Raw genomic sequence first — 20,297 nt, 5'->3', positions numbered from 1 at the left:
AAAGTGCCTTGTTGTCATTTGGGGTAACTAGTTAATTAAAGAACTAACCCTGGAATTTCACTAGTTAAGAAGAGAAATATTGTTATTTTCCTAGAATGACATCATAACATAGGGCAAAATGGACAGTTGGGTCTCACATTCTCACCTTATAACAAATCAGTCACCTTTGGGCTTACAGATAATAGTTGTAGGGAATAGGTCAACTGTATGTATTTTTTAGATTAATTACCTCCTTATCTAAATTTAAACCAGAAGCTCTGAATAATCACACTTGTTATCATCCCCCCTACACACACACACACACACACACACATCCTTACCCACATACATTTGTAGATAGTAAAAACACCTTTATAACTCTTCAGGCAATACAGAATCTAAAGTTAAGTGATTTTTAAAAATACTATTGGTAATCTTTTCATTTATAAGATCAATATAAAGGATTAAAACTTATATATTAAAGGGGAGGATTCTGGGAAGATGGCAGAGTAGGAGGCACCAGAATTTGTCTTTCCACCTAGACAATAATTGCAGTGGTAGAATCTGTCTGATGTAATTATTTTTGGAACTCTGGAGTCTGCTGAATGCCTAAAACTTCCAGGGTTAACTTCAGTAGATTTCAGCTCATAGCACAGTGGCAACTACTCATCCCCCACCCCCAGCCCCATGACAGGCAGCTATGTGCTGTTCTTAGAGCAGCTTGCAGGAGCCAGGGTGGACAAGAAGGACCCTGTCCTCCAAATATTGGGGATCTGTCCTCTGATTGCTGATTACTGCTTCTGATTTCAAAAGTGCAAAGAGGCAGGCAGCCATTGTTGCCCTGTTGCTAGCTTCACCCCCTCCCCTCTAGCTGAAGTCATCTCCAGGGGATTTAAAGGGCTGGTGCCTTTCCCCTACCCCTTCATTTTTCATGTTTCCCCTTTTGAGAGTGAAAAGCCTAGAACATGCAAAAACAACGGCATATGCATATGGGAGGATTAGAAAGTGACTATGATTGCCCAGGGAATGGCTCATAAAAGACCTGATGAAATGTTAAGTTTAGAGATCTTCAGAGATCAGCCTTCAACAGTAAGAAAAACAATAAACAAAAACAATAACAAAACCCTGGGGAAGGGGAAAATCTGACCTCCAGAGTTACCACATTGATAAATTCAAATGTTCAGTGTTCAACAAAAAATCACAAGGCATATAAAGAAACAGGAAAATATGGCTCATTCAGAAGAACAAAATAACAGAAACAGGTCCCAGAAAAATGACAGATATACTAGACAAAGACATTAAAACAACAATTTTAAAGATGCTCAAAGAAATAAAGGACGATGTGAAGAAAGTTGAAAAAAACAATGTGTGAACAAAATGGAAATATCAATAGAGAGAAAACCTAGAAAGAAACAAAAAAGAAATTCTGGGGCTGAAAAGTACAATAACTGATATGAAAAATTCACTAGAGGCATTCAAAGACAGATTTGAGTAGGCAAAAGAAAGAATTAGCAAGTAGAAATTATCAAGACTGAAGATCAGAAAGAAAAAAGACTGAGAAAAGCAGAGACTAAGGGACCTGTGGAACACCATCAAATGGACCAACATACATGTTGTGGGAGTCCCAGGAGCAAAAGAGAAAGAAAGGGGCAGAATATTTGCAGAAATAATGGCTAAAACTTCCTAAGTTTGATAAAATACATGAATATAAATATCCAAGAAGCTCAACTGAGGTGAAGTCAAGAGACGCACACCAAGACACATTACAGGTATCCCCTGCTTTTCAAAAGTTCACCTTATGTCCCTTCACTTTTACAAAAGACCTACATTGATACCTGTCTTCACTAACTGAAAGAAATCAGCAGAGGATTTTTGCTTTTACAAAAAAAAAAGCTGAAAAGCAAAACTAGTGTTCAGGGCTTTCCTGGTGGCACAGTGGTTAAGAATCCACCTGCCAATGCAGGGGACCCAGCTTCAAGCCCTGGTCCAGGAAGATCCCACATGCTGCAGAGCAAATAAGCCCATGAGCCACAACTGCTGAGCCTGTGCTCTAGAGCCCGCGGGCCACAACTACTGAAGCTCAGGTGCCTAGAGCCCATGCTCCGCAACATGAGAAGCCACTGCAGTGAGAAGCCTGCACACCATAACCAAGAGTAGCCCCTGCTCACCGCAACTAGAGAAAGCCTGCGTGCAGCAACGAAGACCCAATGCAGCCAAAAATTAAAATAAATAAATAAATTTAAATCTCCAGCCCAGTTTTCTAAAAAAAAAAAAAACAAAACTGTTCAGCCTTTGCATCAGGCCACCATAACTTTGAACTGTGGCTGTGAGCATCTGTGCTTTACCTTGATTTATTTTGTGCATTCGTTAGCAAGATGTGTCCTAAGGTATTTGCTTCTTTGCTTTATACCATTTCAGTTTATGAAAGGATTCATAGGAATACTCTTTCAGATAGTGGGGGGAAACCCATATATTCAAAATTTCAAAAGGCAATCTCGAAAGCAGCAAGAGAGAAGAGTGTCATCACACACAAGGGATCTCAGTAAGATTTTCAGCAGACTTCTCATCAGAAACTTTGGAGGCCAGTAGACCCTGGGCCACTATATTCTAAGTGCTAAAAGAAAAAAGTCCTTAACTGAGAATCCTATATCTGGCAAAACTGTCCTTCAAGAGTGAGGGAGAAATCAAGACATTCTCATATAAACAAAAGCTGAGGGAACTCAAGACCATTAGACCTTCCTTTCAAGAAATGCTCAACAGAGTCCTGCAGGGTGAAATGATAGGACACTAGATAGTAACTCAAAGCCATATGGAGAAATAAAGATCTCAATAAAGATAAATAGGCAATTATGAAAGCTAATGTTATAACAATGGTTTGTAATTGTACTTTTTGTTTTCTGCATGACTTAACAAACTAATACATTTAAAGAAAAAAAGAACTATTAGTACAGAAGCTAGTTTTACTGTAATTTTGGTTTGTAATTCCAAATCTTGTTTTCTATATAATTTGAGAGACTTAAGCATTTAAAAGAATTATTAGTCTGTTTTGAGGCAGACAATATATAAAGATGTAATTCTGTGACACCATGAACTAAAAGGGATGGGGACAGAGCTGTATAGGAGCAGAGGTTTTCTGTGTTACTGAAGTTAAGCAGGTATTAATCCAAATTATAGTGTTATAAAATTAGGATCTTAAATATAATCCCTATGGTAACCACAAAGAAAATAGCTATAGGATATAAACAAAAAGTAAATGAGAAAGGAACTTAAAGATTTCACTATAAAAAATCAACTAGGGCTTCCCTGGTGGCACAGTGGTTGAGAGTCCGCCTGCCAATGCAGGGGACACAGGTTCGTGCCCCGGTCCGGGAGAATCCCACATGCCGCGGAGCGGCTGGGCCCATGAGCCATGGCCACTGAGCCTGCGCGCCCGGAACCTGTGCTCTGCAGCGGGAAAGGCCACAACAGTGAGAGGCCCGGGTACCGCAAAAAAAAAAAAAAAAAAATCAACTAAACACAAAACAGGACAGGAATGCAGAAAATGAGGAACGAAATGCTATAAGGCATATAGAAAACAAATAGCACAATGACAGAAATAAGTCCCTTCTTACCAGTAATTACTTTCAATGTAAATGGATTAAACTCTCTAATCAAAAGACAGATATTTGCAGAATGGATAAATACATGATCCAACTACATGCTGTATACAAGAGACTCCTTGAGGTGCAAAGACATAAACAGATGGAAAGTGAAAGGATAGAAAAAGATATTCCATGCAGAGAGTAACCAAAAGTGAGCTGGGGTGGCTACCAATTGATTAGAAATCAATAACAGAGGTAAAGCTCTGACAGCAGAAATGATTTCTGTTGTCCTCCTTATGTTTCCAAAATGTGAATCAGACCCTGAGACATTCTCCTTTTAAACCCTGTCCCCAAATACTCCTAGGCAGAGGAGCAGTGGCATATATAGTATTAACATTGAAGCTGGAATTTATTTTTTGAAATTTAAATAAAGCTTGATTTAAACCTAAGGATAAAATGTCTTGATACACATCAAGAAGAAAGAGTTTTCATATTTTATTTTCAAAAAGAATGTAAAAGGAGGGTACACTTGAGAATTTTGGTATGATTTGACACACAGAATACATAATTTTTACATGCTTTTAAAATAAAGCCCAAGATCTACTTCTTGAATTTTTTGCTCTTAAAATTTTTTATTGAATACAAGTCTTTTGTCCAATTAAAAAAAATTTAAATAAAGCCTGAGACTCTTTAACTGCAAAATTCTGTGGAAAATACCATGATGGCATTTGTATTACAAATCTGAGAAACTATTTATATTGTGTTTTATGCATGAATTTGAATGAATGTTAAAAACTGTTTTTTCCTTTTCCTTGCTATTTATGTAGCAAGTTTATCTTGCAAAGATTCTTCTATAACAATCCTTCCAGTATCCCCCTACGGACCTCCAATCTTAATATACCTCTCCAACAAAATAAACACTTCATCTTTGAATGCAGTGTTTGTCACAAATGACAAAGGGTTTTCTGTTAGAAATTCAAAACTTAAGTTTGTTTTATAAGAGAGTTGATTTCAGTGTGGTTCATTCCGTTTCTTTAGACCCTCCGAAGTTCTTGCCCATATCCTCCACACCCCAGCCAGAACGACGGCAGCCACCCCAGAGACGACATTCCATTGAAAAGGAAACACCCACTAACGTGAGACAGTTCCTGCCAGCGTCCAGGCAGAGCTCCCGGTCTCTCGTAAGTAACCGACAGACTCTGCAGAGTAACTTGCAAGCAGTTAGAGGGTCTGGAATCATTAGCTTCCTTGAGAAACTTCCACAAGCTAGACTGAACTTTAAATAACCTTATTGGTTTTTAGTAGCTAAAGAAAACCAAACCTAAGAGTAACCCAAATGAAGTCTGACCATTCTTTGTTCATTTAAAGTACTTTTTTTTCCCAGAAGACTTATTAATGGTTGAAAGTATGGATATTTATTAAAGAAATACTTTCTTCCTTTCAAAGGGCATTAATCCACTTAAAAATTGTTGAAACTAAACAGAAAACTTAGTGAAGTCTGACTACAATAGACTCTTTTATTGAGGCAGAAGTCCAAGGGGAGAATTTTGATCCATGAAAAACCATTGTTCATTGTTTTCAAGCATGTTTTGTGATATTGCAGCCAAAGCAGCTATTTGGACGGGTTGACAGTTTTTGCTGTTTTCCGGAGACTTCCAGGCTCATGTAGGGGCTACTCATTTCTCAGACAGGGGATGTGGCACATGAGGCCCTTCCAGGAAGAGCTAACAGGTCTGCCAGCCAGAGAAAGCCTGAGAAGACTCTTTCTGTCCTACTTGACTTCTAAAATACTTGCAGGCAAGATGCAGGGCTTCAGTCAATAATTCTACCAGCAGCCAACCTGATACCTAATTATTCTTCAGATTCTCATGAATAAAACACTGGACTACACTCAGTCCATACTTTTAGGCTGCGATGAATCATCAGGGGTTCAATGAAGCAATGATAGAGGTCCCTCTGTCCAGGTGAAGGGAGATAGTATGGATCTTGTGAAGAAACGAAGTTTGAACCATGCTGATAGTGTTGAAATTTGATCAGTCTTCTCTATTCCCAAATAATGTGATTAAAGAACTAATGATTTCATGGCAACTCCTGTTAGGATTACCTCTAACTCCTAAATAATCACCACACACTGATATATGGTGAAGTACAGCCTCATCAGTGGTTTACCAACTGAAAAACAGAACTCTGACCCAACAGGTTCAAAGTTTAAAATCCAAAGACTTTTGTCAATAAGTTATTTAGCAAAATACAGTTATTGTCACAACTGGAAAATATTGTCACAACTGAAAAAGAGAGAACTCCTTTTTTTTTTTTTTTCCACAAGTCCAACGATTAGGAGATTCTTTTCTTCACAGCTTTTCCTAGAAGTCAGTTTAGTATTCAGCTGTGTACCTGGCCTTGTGATCATATGACATCATTGTTGAGGTTAGGCTTAAATTTTAAAATTATCAGTGTAAAGAAACTGTCAGATTGGGCTTCCCTGGTGGTGCAGTGGTTGAGAGTCCGTCTGCCGATGCAGGGGACACGGTTCGTGCCCCGGTCCGGGAAGATCCCACATGCCGCGGAGCAGCTGGGCCTGTGAGCCATGGCCGCTGAGCCTGCGCGTCGGGAGCCTGTGCTCCGCAACGGGAGAGACCACATCAGTGAGAGGCCCACGTAACGCAAAAAGATAAAAAAATAAATAAAATTAAATAAAATAAAAAAGAAACTGTCAGATCAACTACAAGGATTTTTTGGCTAGTGATGGAAGCTTTACCAAGATAGGCCCATGAGGTATATTTCCTGGTGAAGGGGAACTCAGTGTGTGTGTAGTCTGGCTGTCAGTTTTTTATGGAGGAGAGGAAGATACAACCCACATGGCATGGCGGAGAAGGGGCTCAGTGAGCAGGCAGGGGAGACCTGTGGTCGGCACAGAACTCTGTCCCCGAAGTGCCTCTAGACACCAGCTGAGACAAAAGAACCTCCAGGTCAAAGTCCTGACTTTTCTTGCCAGTAGCTTATCTTGGGAAATCCATAAAATCACACTCCTTTAATGGTAGTGCCGTCTAGCTTGGTAAGTATTGTTTTTAAAAGTATGATAATTTAAAATTTTAGCTATGTTTTAGAAAACGTGGAATCGTTTTGTATTTATAAGCTCTCAACTAAAAATGGCAGAAATGTCTTTGTTGTTACTGATTTTCATTTTTATTGTATCTTCCTCCCTTTCCTTAGGATGTTGAAAGTGTAATTCTTTTCATCATTTGGTCAGATGATTGTGGATGACGCCTCTAAATGAAGGCGACTTGTTTTTAAGTACCGACCGGGGGAGGGGTGGCTGCGTGGTGTATGTTTCTGCATTCGCCTCTGGCCTGCATCCCACCGAGCCCCGTGCAGGAGACTCAGTGTTCACAGGACAGCCGAGTTCCAGAAAGCTTAAGTGTTGCCGTGTGAACTCTGAGGTTCTCTAGGCATGGTTGGGCTCCTGACTGATACATGTGGATGCAGACGATGGCATGGACTTGCATGTGGAATCTACCATTAACATCCTCCGTGGTGTTTTGTTTATTTTTGTTTCATGCTCTGTAATCGCTATTTGTAGGTCACTCATATTCAGCATTATTTTCTCCTTTTCTTTTTCCCCTGCCGTTTTCTTTTCCTTTATCTATTGTTCAGGTTCCTAGGATAACCAGAGTATGGCCAACGACACCTTTCCGACCGCTTTTTTCTACCCTTCAAACAGCTTCTCTGCTCGGCTCTCACCCTTTGGAGGCAGCCTTGTTGGGGGTAGCAGGGGCTATGTATTATCTGTGTGAGAGAGCTTTTACCAGCAGGTGGAAATCCGCAAAGGTTGGCCTCTTTCTGCTGGTTCTGGGAATTATTTTCCTCTCTGCCTCTTTGGCAGTGATCCCTCAGCTACCGCACTCTGCAAAAATTAACAGCTTAGATGGACACTTTGCTTCTGTTGATTCCAATCTTTGGTAGACGCGTAGATCACACCATGATCTCAATTGACGGTACGACAGTGAAAGGACAACAAACTCAGAATGCAGCGGCATCAGCACAGAGGAGCTGTGGGCGGTGCTTCTGAGTCCCCTGATTGAACCACGTCCCCCCACCCCCCAATCAGATCCTTCTGAAAATGACCTCCAAGCAGCTCTGGGCCCGGGACTGGCCACATGGGGCACTGATCTCTTCCCCCAGCCCAGGGCCGCCCCACCCTCAGAAGAGCCGTTGCCCATACACTCAGCTGCCTGGCCAGGGAGGCTCGGGCACTCTTTCTCTTCTCCAGCACCTTTAAAGCTGTGTTGTGATGGTCAGGATGTTATGTGGTTGTTATGAAAAATCACCATGCTTCTCTGTAGAGAGAAATTTGAAGTTTTTTTTAATTGATGTGATTATTTAAAATATTTTAAATAATTCTCATTTTGTATTGTTTTTGAGATTTTCATACAGAATACATTTTTTAAAGGAAGTATAATAGTTTCTGAACTTAAGTGGGATAAAAAGCCTCGCACCATAGTGAGGTTTCCCCTGCCCCCAGTGTGACCCAAGCTGCTGACCTGCTGACCAGGTGTCGGCAGCTGCCCAGCCCGGCTCTCCACCGTCCTCTGTTTACCAGACCTGTCCTGGATAAGTGAACCAGCAGCTGGTTTCTTTTTCTTTATGACCCAGCTTGGTTTAGAAAAGAGACTGAATGTAAATGAGGTACAACAGATTCCTTTCTCTTTATTTGCCGTGAAATACAGGATAAATCTCTCCTTTTTTTCATTTTAGATCTGGCCCTGTGAGCACATGGTCAGATGCGGAGGTGGCATTTAATCCTGTCCCTCCTGCTGCTGTTTCTGAAGATCTGCTGACATTTTATTTTTATTTTCAACCCTCCCCAAACAGTCTGTCTACTAAGTCTACATGTGACTTTAGACAGAGAACACCTTGAAATTTAAAGGTGAACTTGAAAAAAGAAGAGAGTAATTAAACAATATTTGCTATTTTTATTTAAATCTGCCTTCCTTTGGTTTATTAAAAACAAAAACCAATGGTTGTTTTGGATAATTGTCAAATATCTGCTACTTATTTATGAAGTTTTTGCTAACCAAGAACACTCTATAAAATATGACCATTTCCACTTCTCTGGCTCAGTAACCAGATTATACACCATGCTCTCTGATTTCTGTGCTCCCTAACTCTGACCCCTTTTGAATGGTAAATATAACCAGAATATTTAACAAAAACTCAGCCATTTTAGTGACATACGTAACAGTGAGTTCTAAAGGCACATCTGCTCCTACAGTATATTGTAATCTCTGTTAAAACTCTTTAAGATTTAGCTTCCCTTTCCTAAATTTGGAAGCCATACTGAAGCACAGAGCAGCCAGAGAATGAGTTGTGCTGCTCTGGTCCCTGGAGTCCATGCCATGAACTGAGGTCAGTGCCTGCTGCAGGTGTGACCCGGCCCATTGTAACAACGGGGACTAGGCTCGGCTCATGGGTAGAACCCTGAGTGCTCTTCACATTTTGGGGCATCAGCATCTCAGCAAGATCTGTTAAGGTTTAATTTGGCTTTGGGGATGTTGAATTAATATTTTTTGTCATTTGAAAAAAATAATGAAAGCTATTCTAGTAACTATTATTTTCTTTCATGTTGCATTAAAGTTTTGTTGTCCTTGGGAAAGCACCAGAATTAAAACATTAGCATTTGACCTGATGGAAGGTATTTTACTAAAGGGTAATCTGCTTGAAATTTTAAAAAAGAACAAGAACACAGAAAAATCCACTATTTCTTATTACATCTGATGGAACACTGGATTTGTGCATGGGTCAAAGCAGTAAGTCAGAAGTGTGCTTGACTGGCCCCTTTATGACTTGAGACTGAGGACTGGGAGCTGCGGGCTGTCTGGGTTGCTGTGTGTGGAGCATCCCCGCCACCCAGGCGTCGCAGCTGTGACGTTGGCACCAGCACCATCTTCCTAATACACGACAGCCAATCTCAGGGAGTGGTCTTCTGCTTGTTTGCTAGATTCATACGTTATTTTACTCCAGCTCAGCAATATTGTCACATAGGTAACTGTCAGAAAATGTACAAGTCATGCTTGTTGCTGATGAATAAAGATGACCGTAGGGATACTTCTTATGAACTATGTCAGAAGCTGAGAAAAGTCGCTGTTCAGACGTGTGCAGCTGACCCTACTATCTGTGCACAGTTGTGATGCCCAGCATTCGGAGGCGAGCCCGTTCCCACACTCTGTTCTCAGGGTCAAGCGAAGCTCAGGAAATATTGGACATGCCAACTTTTAAAGCTCTTCCCATTGAAAGAAAATTGGGTAATGGTGGTTTTTTTTGAGTATATCAGACATTCTAGAGCACATGAATTATCCTCCCACCCTCCAGATACTAAGCTCTTCATCTTAAACGTTCAATTGCAGGATTTTTTCCAAAACATTTTTAACAAATTTCATCTTCCCTAAGTTAGCTTGAACAGAGATGATTTTGTATTGATTATTTGTAAGAAGCAGTAGTTCTGCAAACTACTTTTTTTTTTTTAGTAAATGCTAATGTTTTTCAAGTTTGCAACCTAGATTTATTTTTGTTTTTCTCTGATTGAAAGACAGAACTAAATGTTAAAACTCCATAAACTGACTGCACTCATAGTCCTGTGCTGTCTCCTTTGGCTTGTTTGGTTCCAGAATGCCTGTGAGCAGCACTATTGTGTGTGTGGGCGTGAGTTACAGTGTGTGTGCACCGAGGACATCGGGGTTGTGTCGCTCCGCCACAATAGCCCTTGTGAAGTCCAGCAGGGTGCGGGCGCACAAAACCGTTCTGTCTTTCTACTGGGCCCACCAATCAAGCGCAGGGCCGGCTGGGGAGCAGATGGTGTGAGGCTCTTTATTCAGTGGGATCAGTTACATCAACATCTTCCTCCACTGTTGTTAGGGAAACCATTAACATAAGACAGCCAACTTCGATATTTATCGTCAGAGTTCTCTGAGTGTCTCCACATCTGTCCAGTGCGGACTGTACTTCCGCAGTTGTTTAAAAGTGATGAGAGATCTGGAGAGTGTGGGGCAGCCTGACGGAAGTGCCTGCTGGCTTCCAGGTCCAGTTCCACTCACACTGTTAGGAGTTTTTAGGCTGTGCTGATGTAACTTACCACTAAATAACGCTTCTCAATATTGATTACTAACCACCTTCTTTTGGCTATTCTGGGTACCACAAATCAGTTTTTAAAACAGTACCAATGTTGTAGATTTGCTGTTTATCTATTAGCAGATATATACAACACAAAAGTAAATAATATCTTTGTGTAATCATAGGAGAAAAGTGACAGAAATTTGGTTTAGAACAATAACATTTTTTTCCCAAGATTTCAATGCATAGATATGTAGCTCCACTTCATGGGATAGAGATACCTGAGGCAAAACATCTAAACAAATGTGAGGAAATTTTATTAATTGGAAATTTCAGTGGCTACAGCGTTTCACATGGTCCCGGAAGTTTTCTGCCATCTCTTGTCTCAGTGTAATTAGAAACTGTGTGGTCCCCAGAGTGAGCCAGCTCTGCTCCAGTGTTTACTGGGAAACCTCTTTTCTTCTCTGAAGCTACTAACCAGGTGACTGATCTGAAGGGGAACTTTGCCTTGCCAGAAGGGTGGTGGGAGCTTCTTATTCATGTGGAATTTTGAATTTCAGGAGGAATTCTGCTACCCAGTGGAATGCCTAGCACTTACTGTGGAGGAGGTGATGCATATTCGTCAGGTCCTGGTGAAGGCAGAGCTGGAAAAATACCAACAGTATAAAGATGTCTACACTGCTCTGAAAAAAGGAAAGGTAGAGCCACTTACAGTTGATGGATCAGCAGGGTTAGAAGATTGGTCGGTCACAGGCATGTCCCCTGAGGACACTGTCTGGTGGCCAGATGGCATAGGACTTTGGGGGGATTCTAGGAGGTAAGAGGCTTACCCCGTGGCAGGCAGTCCCTTTTCTGCCTTGCTCACGAAAGTATTTTTATTTCTCCCTGAGAAATTGAAAACCAGAAGGTTAAAACCACCATAATAAATAATGGTATGCCTTCATAAAACAAGGTCTGCCCTTAGTTGTTACACTTTTAAAGGATTGTAGAGAAAATGTATCTGAGAAACAGAGAAGACTTTTTCAGAACCTTCTTCAGGTTGCTTTCATGGTGGCAAGACCCTTGAGAACTGTGGTCTTTTACTACCATTTAAAGGTAGAATTATAATCAAATACAGAGCAGATTATAAATATCACAGAACCAAACTTAATAAAAGGGTCTCTAAATGCTCTTCTCCCTTTGTCTACTAAACTTTCCACATATAAATGTGTGTCCAAACATGCAAATTAGGAAATTAACTATTGGCAATGCCTTTTTCTCCTTTAAAATTTTTATTTTTTAGCTCTGCTTTTGTTGCCGAACCAGGAGATTTTCCTTCTTCACTTGGTCTTATACCTGTCAGTTCTGTAAGAGGTAAGGCTTTTGTAATTGATGACAGCAGTCAAGGATCCACTGTTTCATCATTTTTCTCTGAGGAACAATATTAGAAATAATCCAGTCTGTTATCGTGTGCTGTGCTTGTAAGTTAGTAACAGTGATTGCTTCAAGAGTGGACAATTATTTGATATTAAGCCTGGAAAGTTTCTCTGCATGTATTTCTTTTCATATCCAAGATAGGTCTAATAATAATATGTCATGTTGAACAGAAAAAAATAGATGTGACTGTCACGTGATCCCAGGATAGACAAGTAAGAAAATCCCAAACAGACGTAAGTTGATCCTTTCATAGGACACAGTGTAAGAGTTAAGTTTTACAGTGTGATTGTCTTTTTGGCAATCCAGTTGTCTCAGTTTGTTACGTTCTGATAGAAGAAGCAGAGAGTCCAGGGGACTTAGTGTAGAAATTCACAGCCACGCAGCCTGCGGCTTCTATAACTCTGCAGTTGCGTTCGTGGTTATCACGCTGAATAACACTTCTGATTTTGTGTACAGGCCGGTGTGCTCACAGTGTTGCAAAAAGGTAAGCTGAGCTTAGTGAAATCACAACTTGTGCTAATTTTATTGACTCTGCCTCTTCAACAGTACTGCTCATTCTCAGTTTTATTTGGGATACTAGATGCGGCTGCCCTCCAAGCCATACTCCACCCTTCCTATCTTTTCATTGGGACCTTCTGCCTTGCAGAGAGGGGAAAGTTGTATGAGGCCAGAAAAACCCTCCACTGGCCACCATCGGCCACTTCGGAGCATTGCCAGGTGAGCAAGGGGCCGGGTCTCCAGAGCATACTTTGTGAAAGGCGAGAGCTCTTTTGAGGACTGTGGTGATATGGTGGGGTTTTGGCTTGCGGGAGTTTGGGTGGGTGGGTGGCTTGGTTTTAATATAGTTTTGACTTGTACACAAATCTCCAAAACTTGCCAAAGGTCACATGACAAGGGATGATGGCTAGCTCCCTGAAAGATACTTAATCTCTCAGTTTAATTTTTTTTCTACTTTGGAAGTAATGACTTTTGTGTGTCCTTTAAAAGTCATCTTTAAAACTGACCTTGTTTTCAATGGAGTTGAAAACTTGAGCATAACAGTCTAATCTTTCTTTCCTTCTTTAGTTTTGAAAAAAATCTTTTTAATCCTGTGTTTACAGTAGTCTGTGATAACTTTGGCTTACTTTCCTATTGTAAAGGCAGAAATAAAGCTTTATGCCAAGAGCTGGCAATTTAAAAGAAAAAAGGTGCCCGAATAGCAATCCCTTTGCATTTAATACAGAGTAAGGTTAGTGTTGGTCCTTAAGAAAGACAGGAGGTCAGACCACACGCTGGCAGGGCCCAGGGTGTTGGGGTTTTATGTACCAGCGGCCTCCTATTTGGGAGGGACACTGGTGTTGGTGCCAGATGCTGGACGGTGGCCATTCTGCATGTCAGGGTCTGTGGACAGTGAGGTGAGGGAGCTGAGAGCCCAGCAGTAACCTGTACCCGAGGTTCCTGCCCCTGTGTTCAGTCCCCATCCTGACCTCTGAGTATGGGCTGCTGTCCACAGGCTCAGGGCTGGCGAACTATGGTCTGTTCTTTCCTGCACTAGCTCTATGTTCCTGTTTGGTTTAATTAAAATAGTGAATGAGTAGATGGTTCCTAGTTATTTCCAAAAACTACCCACAACATTTATGATGATGTTGGTCTAGTTAACTCCAGCTCTCTGGAATCCAAATAGTCAGTCACCCAGATATAGAGAATTGTTGTGGAGTGGGAAGCACATTTGATAAATACGAAATGACAAGAAAGCTGGTCCAAAGATAATTTTTCAGGATTTGTTGTAGGATTAAGATAAATTTACTTCAGTTTCTTATAGTCTCACCTACCATCTACAGTTAACTAATGTTCATTAACCATGACACAGGGTCACTGGAGAAAGAACTTGAAGTTTTCTCTGAATCATCAGAGAGATAAGCAACATGTACTTCATTTCGGTTGTTAAAGTTCATGATCTATCTACGTATAGTAGTCAGGTGAATACTCTGAATATCCTATTTTCCAAAAATTCTAGAAGGGATACTAAGAGCTTTTAGTAGTAGTATTTTTTTTTAATATAACGTTATTTATTTATTTTTAGTTTTGGCTGCGTTGGGTCTTCGTTGCTGCGTGTGGGCTTTCTCTAGTTGCAGCGAGTGGGGGCTACTCTTTGTTGCGGTGTGCGGGCTTCTCACTGCAGTGGGTTCTCTTGTTGCGGAGCACGGGCTCTAGGTGCACAGGCTTCAGTAGTTGTGACACATGGTCTCAGCAGTTGTGGCTCACAGGCTCTAGAGTACAGGCTCAGTAGTTGTGGTACACGGGCTTAGTTTCTCCGTGGCATGTGGGATCTTCCTGACCAGGGCTCGAATCCGTGTCCCCTGCATTGGCAGGTGGATTCTTTACCACTGTGTCACCAGGGAAGTTCCGTATTATTATTTCTTAGTAAAAGGTTTCCTGGTTTCTTTCTTTAAAAAATTTTCTTTTTTTTTTTAATAATTTGACAAGTCTTTTTTAAATTTTTGGCTGCGTTGGATCTTCATTGCTGCGTGTGGGCTTTCTCTAGTTGTGGTGAGCAGGCTTCTCATTGCGGTGGCTTCTCGTTGCGGAGCACAGGCTCTAGGCACGCAGGCTTCAGTAGTTGCAGCACACGGGTCAGTTGTCATGGCACATGGGCTTCAGTAGTTGTGGCGCATGGGCTTAGTTGCTCCGCGGCATGTGGGATCTTCCTATACCAGGAATCGAACCCGTGTCCCCTGCATTGGCAGGTGGATTCTTAACCACTGCGCCACCAGGGAAGTCCCCAAAAATATTCGGAAAGTTGTCACCAATTATAACTTCTTCTTTGGACAACACTGACATGACTAAATCACCCACCCATTCCATCATGTTTTGCCAACAGATTTACTTTTTTTGCACATATTTTCTTAGTATTGCAGTAGAACTATAAGTAACAATAATGGATGTCATAAATGTTTTGTTTTTTTCCAGATTGTCCTCAAAATCCAAGTCTGTGGACAAATCAGATGAAGAACTCCAATTTCCCAAAGAGTTGATGGAGGACTGGAGCACCATGGAGGTGTGTGTAGACTGCAAAAAGTTCATTTCAGAAATCATCAACTCAAGCCGGCATAGCCTGGTGCTGGCCAACAAAAGAGCCAGATTGAAAAGGAAAACGCAGTCTTTCTACGTGTCCTCAGCAGGCCCTTCGGAGTACTGCCCTTCAGAGAGGACCATCAGTGAGGTCTGAGCCCCGTGCATTTGTGTGCAGAGTCGCATTCGCGAGAGAACACTGAGCGGGGCTGTCTTCTCGCCGCAGTTAACTGGTTCGGGTTTGCATGAGATCAGGGTTTTGCTGCATCACACTGTTCCACAGACTGAACACTGTGTTCATATCAGCCAGTCCCTTGTCTGCACTGAGAGAGGACAGTAGTTTGAAACTTGCTTCTGTGTGTGTGGTGATTTGGAGGCCAGAAACTTTTTCCTTAGTTCAGTTCTTTACTGTCCCTCAAATAATTTTCTGACTGAGGCAGAAAGCTTCTGGTGTGAGAAATCGGTCTAACACAGGCGTCGAAGTCAGCACAGTCTAAGAAGTAAGTCATATTGGCATTTCCACCCGACAGTGTTCCTGCCTGATGCACACAGATCCCTGGAGGCTGGGCCAGGCTGTTACCATCTCACAGCACAGAACCTACAAGGATTTGCTCATGCTCTCAAACTGGTTTTAAATTATTGTTGCTCTGAGATAAAGATTCGGGAGGGACTTTACTCCGCGCTCCAGTACAAAGCATCTGAATAAGCTGTACGCTCAAGTGGGCGCCCATGTTCCCCACGCTGTGTCTGTGCCCGGGCAGTGGGGCGGTGTCTCTTGAGGCAGGTGCAGGGCTTTCCTTGTCTTGAATGTATTATGGTTACTAGTAGTTTTATATTGGAGGTCTAAGATTTAAAGTTTTGTGGCATTTGGGGACAAGGGCAGGCTAGAAGTTTGTCCAGAAGTTGAGTATTTTGGCCAATAGGAGAAGGGCTGTGAGTGCGTCGGCCATGCTGCAGGGAACGAGCTGGAGCGCTCACATTTCCAACTGTGGTTTTCGTAACTTTAGTCTCGCCATCATGACTAAATTAAGCCACAATTTGGTATCTGAGGTCTCAAACTGAAATTTATTTTTATAAATGAATTTTAAAAGCAAAAACATGGTCTAGTTCATTTAAAATTAACCTGCTGATAGGCTTTGTGGATGCTTTTTGCACACGTTCTCCTTGTAAGTGACTTGAGTAGGACGGGTTTTGATGAAGCCAGGTTGAGGCGGCACCATACACTGTCATTTCTCGACTTGTGTGGCCCATTCCGTGGCCATCTTTATGGTTTTGGTTCGCTTGGCAGACCAGCCAGTCAAGTTGCCAGTCATGTTTGGAAGTTCGGTTAATGCACATGCACAGCAGTTTCCTGAACACTCTCTAGAACACACCTGTAGTCAGCACCGTGACAGCACCGCTCACCAAAAGGCAGGGTAGTCACACTTCACACCACCTCACAATACAGGAACATTTCTATAGCGAATTAACAGTAATACCTCAGAACTGCCCTGGTAGTGGTTTTACGTGACTGAAATTTATAAATTAGTAAATGGCTTAAAATTACTTACACTTACAAAATAAACTTTACCAATTGACTGAAGTAATGCATGTTAACAGTTTGTCTGTATTTGCATGTAAAAGTGGGCCACCAGAGAACCCTTACTGATTATGGAAACGTTTAAAGTTTTAAAGACTCTCACATAAGAGCTTTAAACATTATATTGAGTGAATCTCATTTATAAAATTTTGGCGTGGGCTTCCCTGGTGGCGCAGTGGTTGAGTCCGCCTGCCGATGCAGGGGACACGGGTTCATGCCCTGGTCCGGGAAGATCCCACATGCCACGGAGCGGCTGGGCCCGTGAGCCATGGCCGCTGAGCCTGCGCTCCGCAGCGGGAGAGGCCATGGGCAGTGAGAGGCCCGCGTACCGCAAAAAAAAAAAATTTTTTTTTGGTGTGAGCAGCTTCTAAACAACCACCAGGAAGGGTGCAAGGGAGATGGGGTGGTGTTTGTATCCATGCACAGACCAGACCTAGGAGAGTGTGCTTTTTAAAATAACGACTTGGGCTTCCCTGGTGGCACAGTGGTTGAGAGTCTGCCTGCCGATGTAGGGGACGTGGGTTCGTGCCCCGGTCCGGGAAGATCCCACATGCCGCGGAGCGGCTGGGCCCATGAGCCATGGCCGCGGAGCCTGCACGTCTGGAGCCTGTGCTCCGCAACGGGAGAGGCCACAACAGTGAGAGGCCCGTGTACCGCAAAAAAAAAAATAAAATAAAAATAACTAGTTTTTTACAGGTGTTATTAAAACACAAGAAACTGAACCCCCTAAATGAGAATCCTGTCCACATTCACAAGGCACATAAAAGCTAGCACATCTAGTCTTTGACTTCACTTCTCCAGGTTTGTGACACTGTGCAGGTTGTCTGGGCATTTGTGGGCGCCTCTTAGCAGAGCATCCACAGCACTGTCCAAAGCACTAACAGGCTTTGCCAAGTGTATTGAAGAGGTCAAGTGGGTGGTAGGTCTCCGTGGGACAGTTTGCAGAAAGTACAGTAGAAAAGGGCACATGGCACAGCTAATATTGTAGAAATCAAATCAGCATCACTATCTGGTGCCAAAACAAATTCTTGCACTTACCCCCTCCCTGATCCATGACATGTATCCCCAGCACCTCACCCAAATCGGGTAACTTCCAGAGGGTCATTCACTGCCAGCCTGTAGGGCGTGGTTTCAGTCCTCAGCCTCGTTTGACCTGAGGCCTAGCTTCCTTCCTCCCTTCCTACTGGGATAACACACCTTCCCAGGCCTCCTCTTTGTCCTGGTTGTTGGCACTTACTTCTGGTCTGACAACAACAGCATCATTGGCTGGCTGGTCTCCTGGAGCCTGATGTATCCCAGCGGGGGGCTTCACTTTCACCCTCTCCCTCCAGGCTCACACCCTCCCTTGCATCCCCTGCCTCATGAGCTCACCCTTCTCACAGCTGAACTTTCTGTCAGTTTAGGATAGATAAGAAAGCTTGTAAATACTGTAATATAGTAATATTTGAAAGGAGTTCATTCAGTGGACAATGAGAATTAACTCTCCCAAGGCAAGTAAAAGTTAAATCAAGTAATTGATTTTGTACATCGACTTAACAGTCTTACTAGATTTCAAGTCTTAGGCCTTTCAAATTAAACCAGAAAGTTGTTATGTAGGAGTTTTTTAAATGATCTTACATTTGATGAGATCCCATGAACTCATAAACTCATGTCATGTGATTAGCACCGTGAGCTCATACAATGAATTTTTTAAGGCTTTTATTTTTCTAACTGTATTAATAAATGTTGGACTGATTTTAGGTGTCACATAGGAGACATGAAAGTTTTAAATTATGTTGCTGTTTGCTAAAGCAAAATAGCAGACAATTTTGTACATGTAAAACTGCTGAAGGGCCATGGGGAAATGTGTACACGTTGACCTGGCTTCCTGTGTGTAAAAGTCAAGGTACTGCTGGCATTCAGTGTGACATGACAGTACTAAACGTTTTCCATTAAAGTCTTTTAAAATTTATCGAGGGGAAAATAAATGACTTTACATCATACCTTCTTTGTGGAGTTCCTGTTGTAAAATGATGATGTCTTTTGGTAACTAGCTGTTGGAAACCACCTAGGTTGGGAAGACAAGATATATTTATATGACATCAGCAGTTTACGATCAGCTTGAGAAATACAATCTACAAGGACCACACTGGAAAAATAAATGAATATGAGCAGTCACCGTAACTCTGCCGTGTCACCGAGCAGCCTGCCTCCTTTTTCAGCTCAGCAGGGTAGGAAACTAAAATCTATAAATAGTGTATATAACAATTATTATATAAGAAGTCACATCTATGGAGACAAATTATGTATAGAAAGATAGAGCTTTTATTTTTTTTCCTAAATCGAATTCCTCAAGGTATATATTCTTAAAATGTCCAATGAAGAAAATTTCTTGCTGTAGCTCTTAAAGGGTCGAGAAAAAATTAGGAAGATTAAACCCAGAATGAATTTAGGAAAGTTCTTTTGTCTTTATGTTAACTAAATATAGAGCATCATTAGCCCTTTACGTACCAAACATTACATGATATTGAGTGTGATATTAATTCATTACTTATTTGCCAGATATATTTTAGGCTCTTCTTCCACTAAAGTTTCTCTGTGACATGTGTGTAACAAGAAGTCAGCTCATAATTCTAATGTTCACTGACTTTCTGAATCCGGGTCACAGCCCTTGCCTTGTGCCTCCTGAATTCCAGAGACACAGAGAGGTCGGGTACCAGGAAGGGAAGCTCTGGGTAACCCTTATTTAACTGCAACTTTCTTTTTCCTTCTTAGCTCCTGTTGAGAAGTTGTATAGTTGCAAATCATCAGAGTCTAGAATTTCATAAGGAGAACTCTTCTAGGTAAGGGCTTGATTGCACATATGATGTGTTTCAAGACTCCAGTTACACACACACATACACATACATTCATCAGAATGCGCCTTCTTCCTGCATGTCAGCCTAAGGCCCACGTCTAGAAACATCTCCCTTTGCTCATCCAAAAAAATTTAAGAGCTAAGAACCTACTTAATATAAAATTCTGCTTGTACTAATTAAATGTTCAGGTGCAGTTACCTGGCAGACTGAATTCACAATGCTGTTCTGGCTCGTTCCATTAAAATGTGTATGATGTATATATTTATCTACTTAGAATAGATTTTACAGTGTGGAACATTCTACAGCTCTGTTTCTGCTGTTGAATTGTGATGCTGGTGGCAAAATCTGAGCCACTTCCTTACCATCAAAGTAGTGGAAGTAAAAGGGCTTCAGAACTGACAGGACACAGTTCTCTAAAAGTGGGCTCTTGAAAACTGGGGCATTAATTAAAGTTCACTTATGTCCCTGGGGCTTAAAAGCTGAGGGATCACCTGGATGTTCCACTCACCCAGGGGGCCAGACGCTGGCTCCTGTACTAGGAGTGAGTGCTCTCAGAGCAGCTCTAACGAACGTGACTGTCTATGAATTTAAGAAAAGGCAGAACTTCCTTCCCTCGGGAGTGGCTAGAAAAAAGGGGCAGCCTCACTAGAAGTTTGCCCTTCTGTATAATTCTTTGCTTTGATGTTCCCATGTAACTGCAGGAATCATCTGTTGGTCCCTGGCCTACCCCCCCCCCCCCCAAGTTCC

The 20,297-nt window shown here is 41.9% G+C and overlaps 2 protein-coding genes across 16 annotated transcripts in view; one reads left to right on the top strand and one right to left on the bottom strand.

Annotated features, from left to right (window-relative positions):
- SPIRE1 (spire type actin nucleation factor 1) overlaps positions 1-16,724 on the top strand; it is a 162,741-nt gene extending 146,017 nt beyond the window's left edge. The window contains exons 10-16 of one of the 4 annotated variants that reach the window (XM_024763919.1): positions 4,599-4,741; positions 7,215-7,388; positions 11,228-11,365; positions 11,950-12,020; positions 12,540-12,567; positions 12,664-12,800; positions 15,033-16,724. In XM_024763919.1, the coding sequence (XP_024619687.1) occupies positions 4,599-4,741; positions 7,215-7,388; positions 11,228-11,365; positions 11,950-12,020; positions 12,540-12,567; positions 12,664-12,800; positions 15,033-15,291 (950 nt within the window). In that variant the 3' untranslated portion in view covers positions 15,292-16,724. Of the gene's footprint in view, positions 1-4,598; positions 4,742-7,214; positions 7,389-11,227; positions 11,519-11,949; positions 12,021-12,539; positions 12,801-15,032 lie in introns of those variants that run through there. The other 3 variants (XM_024763920.1, XM_024763923.1, XM_024763922.1) reach the window with 3 other exon arrangements.
- The window catches only part of PRELID3A (PRELI domain containing 3A), a 112,192-nt gene that overhangs the window by 19,233 nt on the left and 72,662 nt on the right, over positions 1-20,297 (bottom strand). For 2 of the 12 annotated variants that reach the window (XM_024763929.1, XM_024763925.1), the window contains 2 exons: positions 18,697-18,760; positions 11,456-11,552 (listed from right to left, as the gene is read on the bottom strand). The exons of 6 other annotated variants lie outside the window; for them this stretch is intronic. In XM_024763929.1, coding sequence (XP_024619697.1) covers positions 11,543-11,552; positions 18,697-18,760 — 74 coding nt within the window. In that variant the 3' untranslated portion in view covers positions 11,456-11,542. Of the gene's footprint in view, positions 1-6,119; positions 6,176-7,366; positions 7,465-7,782; positions 7,898-11,455; positions 11,553-17,287; positions 18,761-20,297 lie in introns of those variants that run through there. 4 more of the 12 variants (XM_024763926.1, XM_024763924.1, XR_003005774.1 and 1 more) reach the window with 3 other exon arrangements.

This window comes from Neophocaena asiaeorientalis, unplaced genomic scaffold, assembly GCF_003031525.2.
Source record: "Neophocaena asiaeorientalis asiaeorientalis breed wild unplaced genomic scaffold, Neophocaena_asiaeorientalis_V1.1 scaffold110, whole genome shotgun sequence".
Classification (NCBI taxonomy): domain Eukaryota; kingdom Metazoa; phylum Chordata; class Mammalia; order Artiodactyla; family Phocoenidae; genus Neophocaena; species Neophocaena asiaeorientalis.
This window is presented reverse-complemented; position numbering and strand designations above follow the sequence as displayed.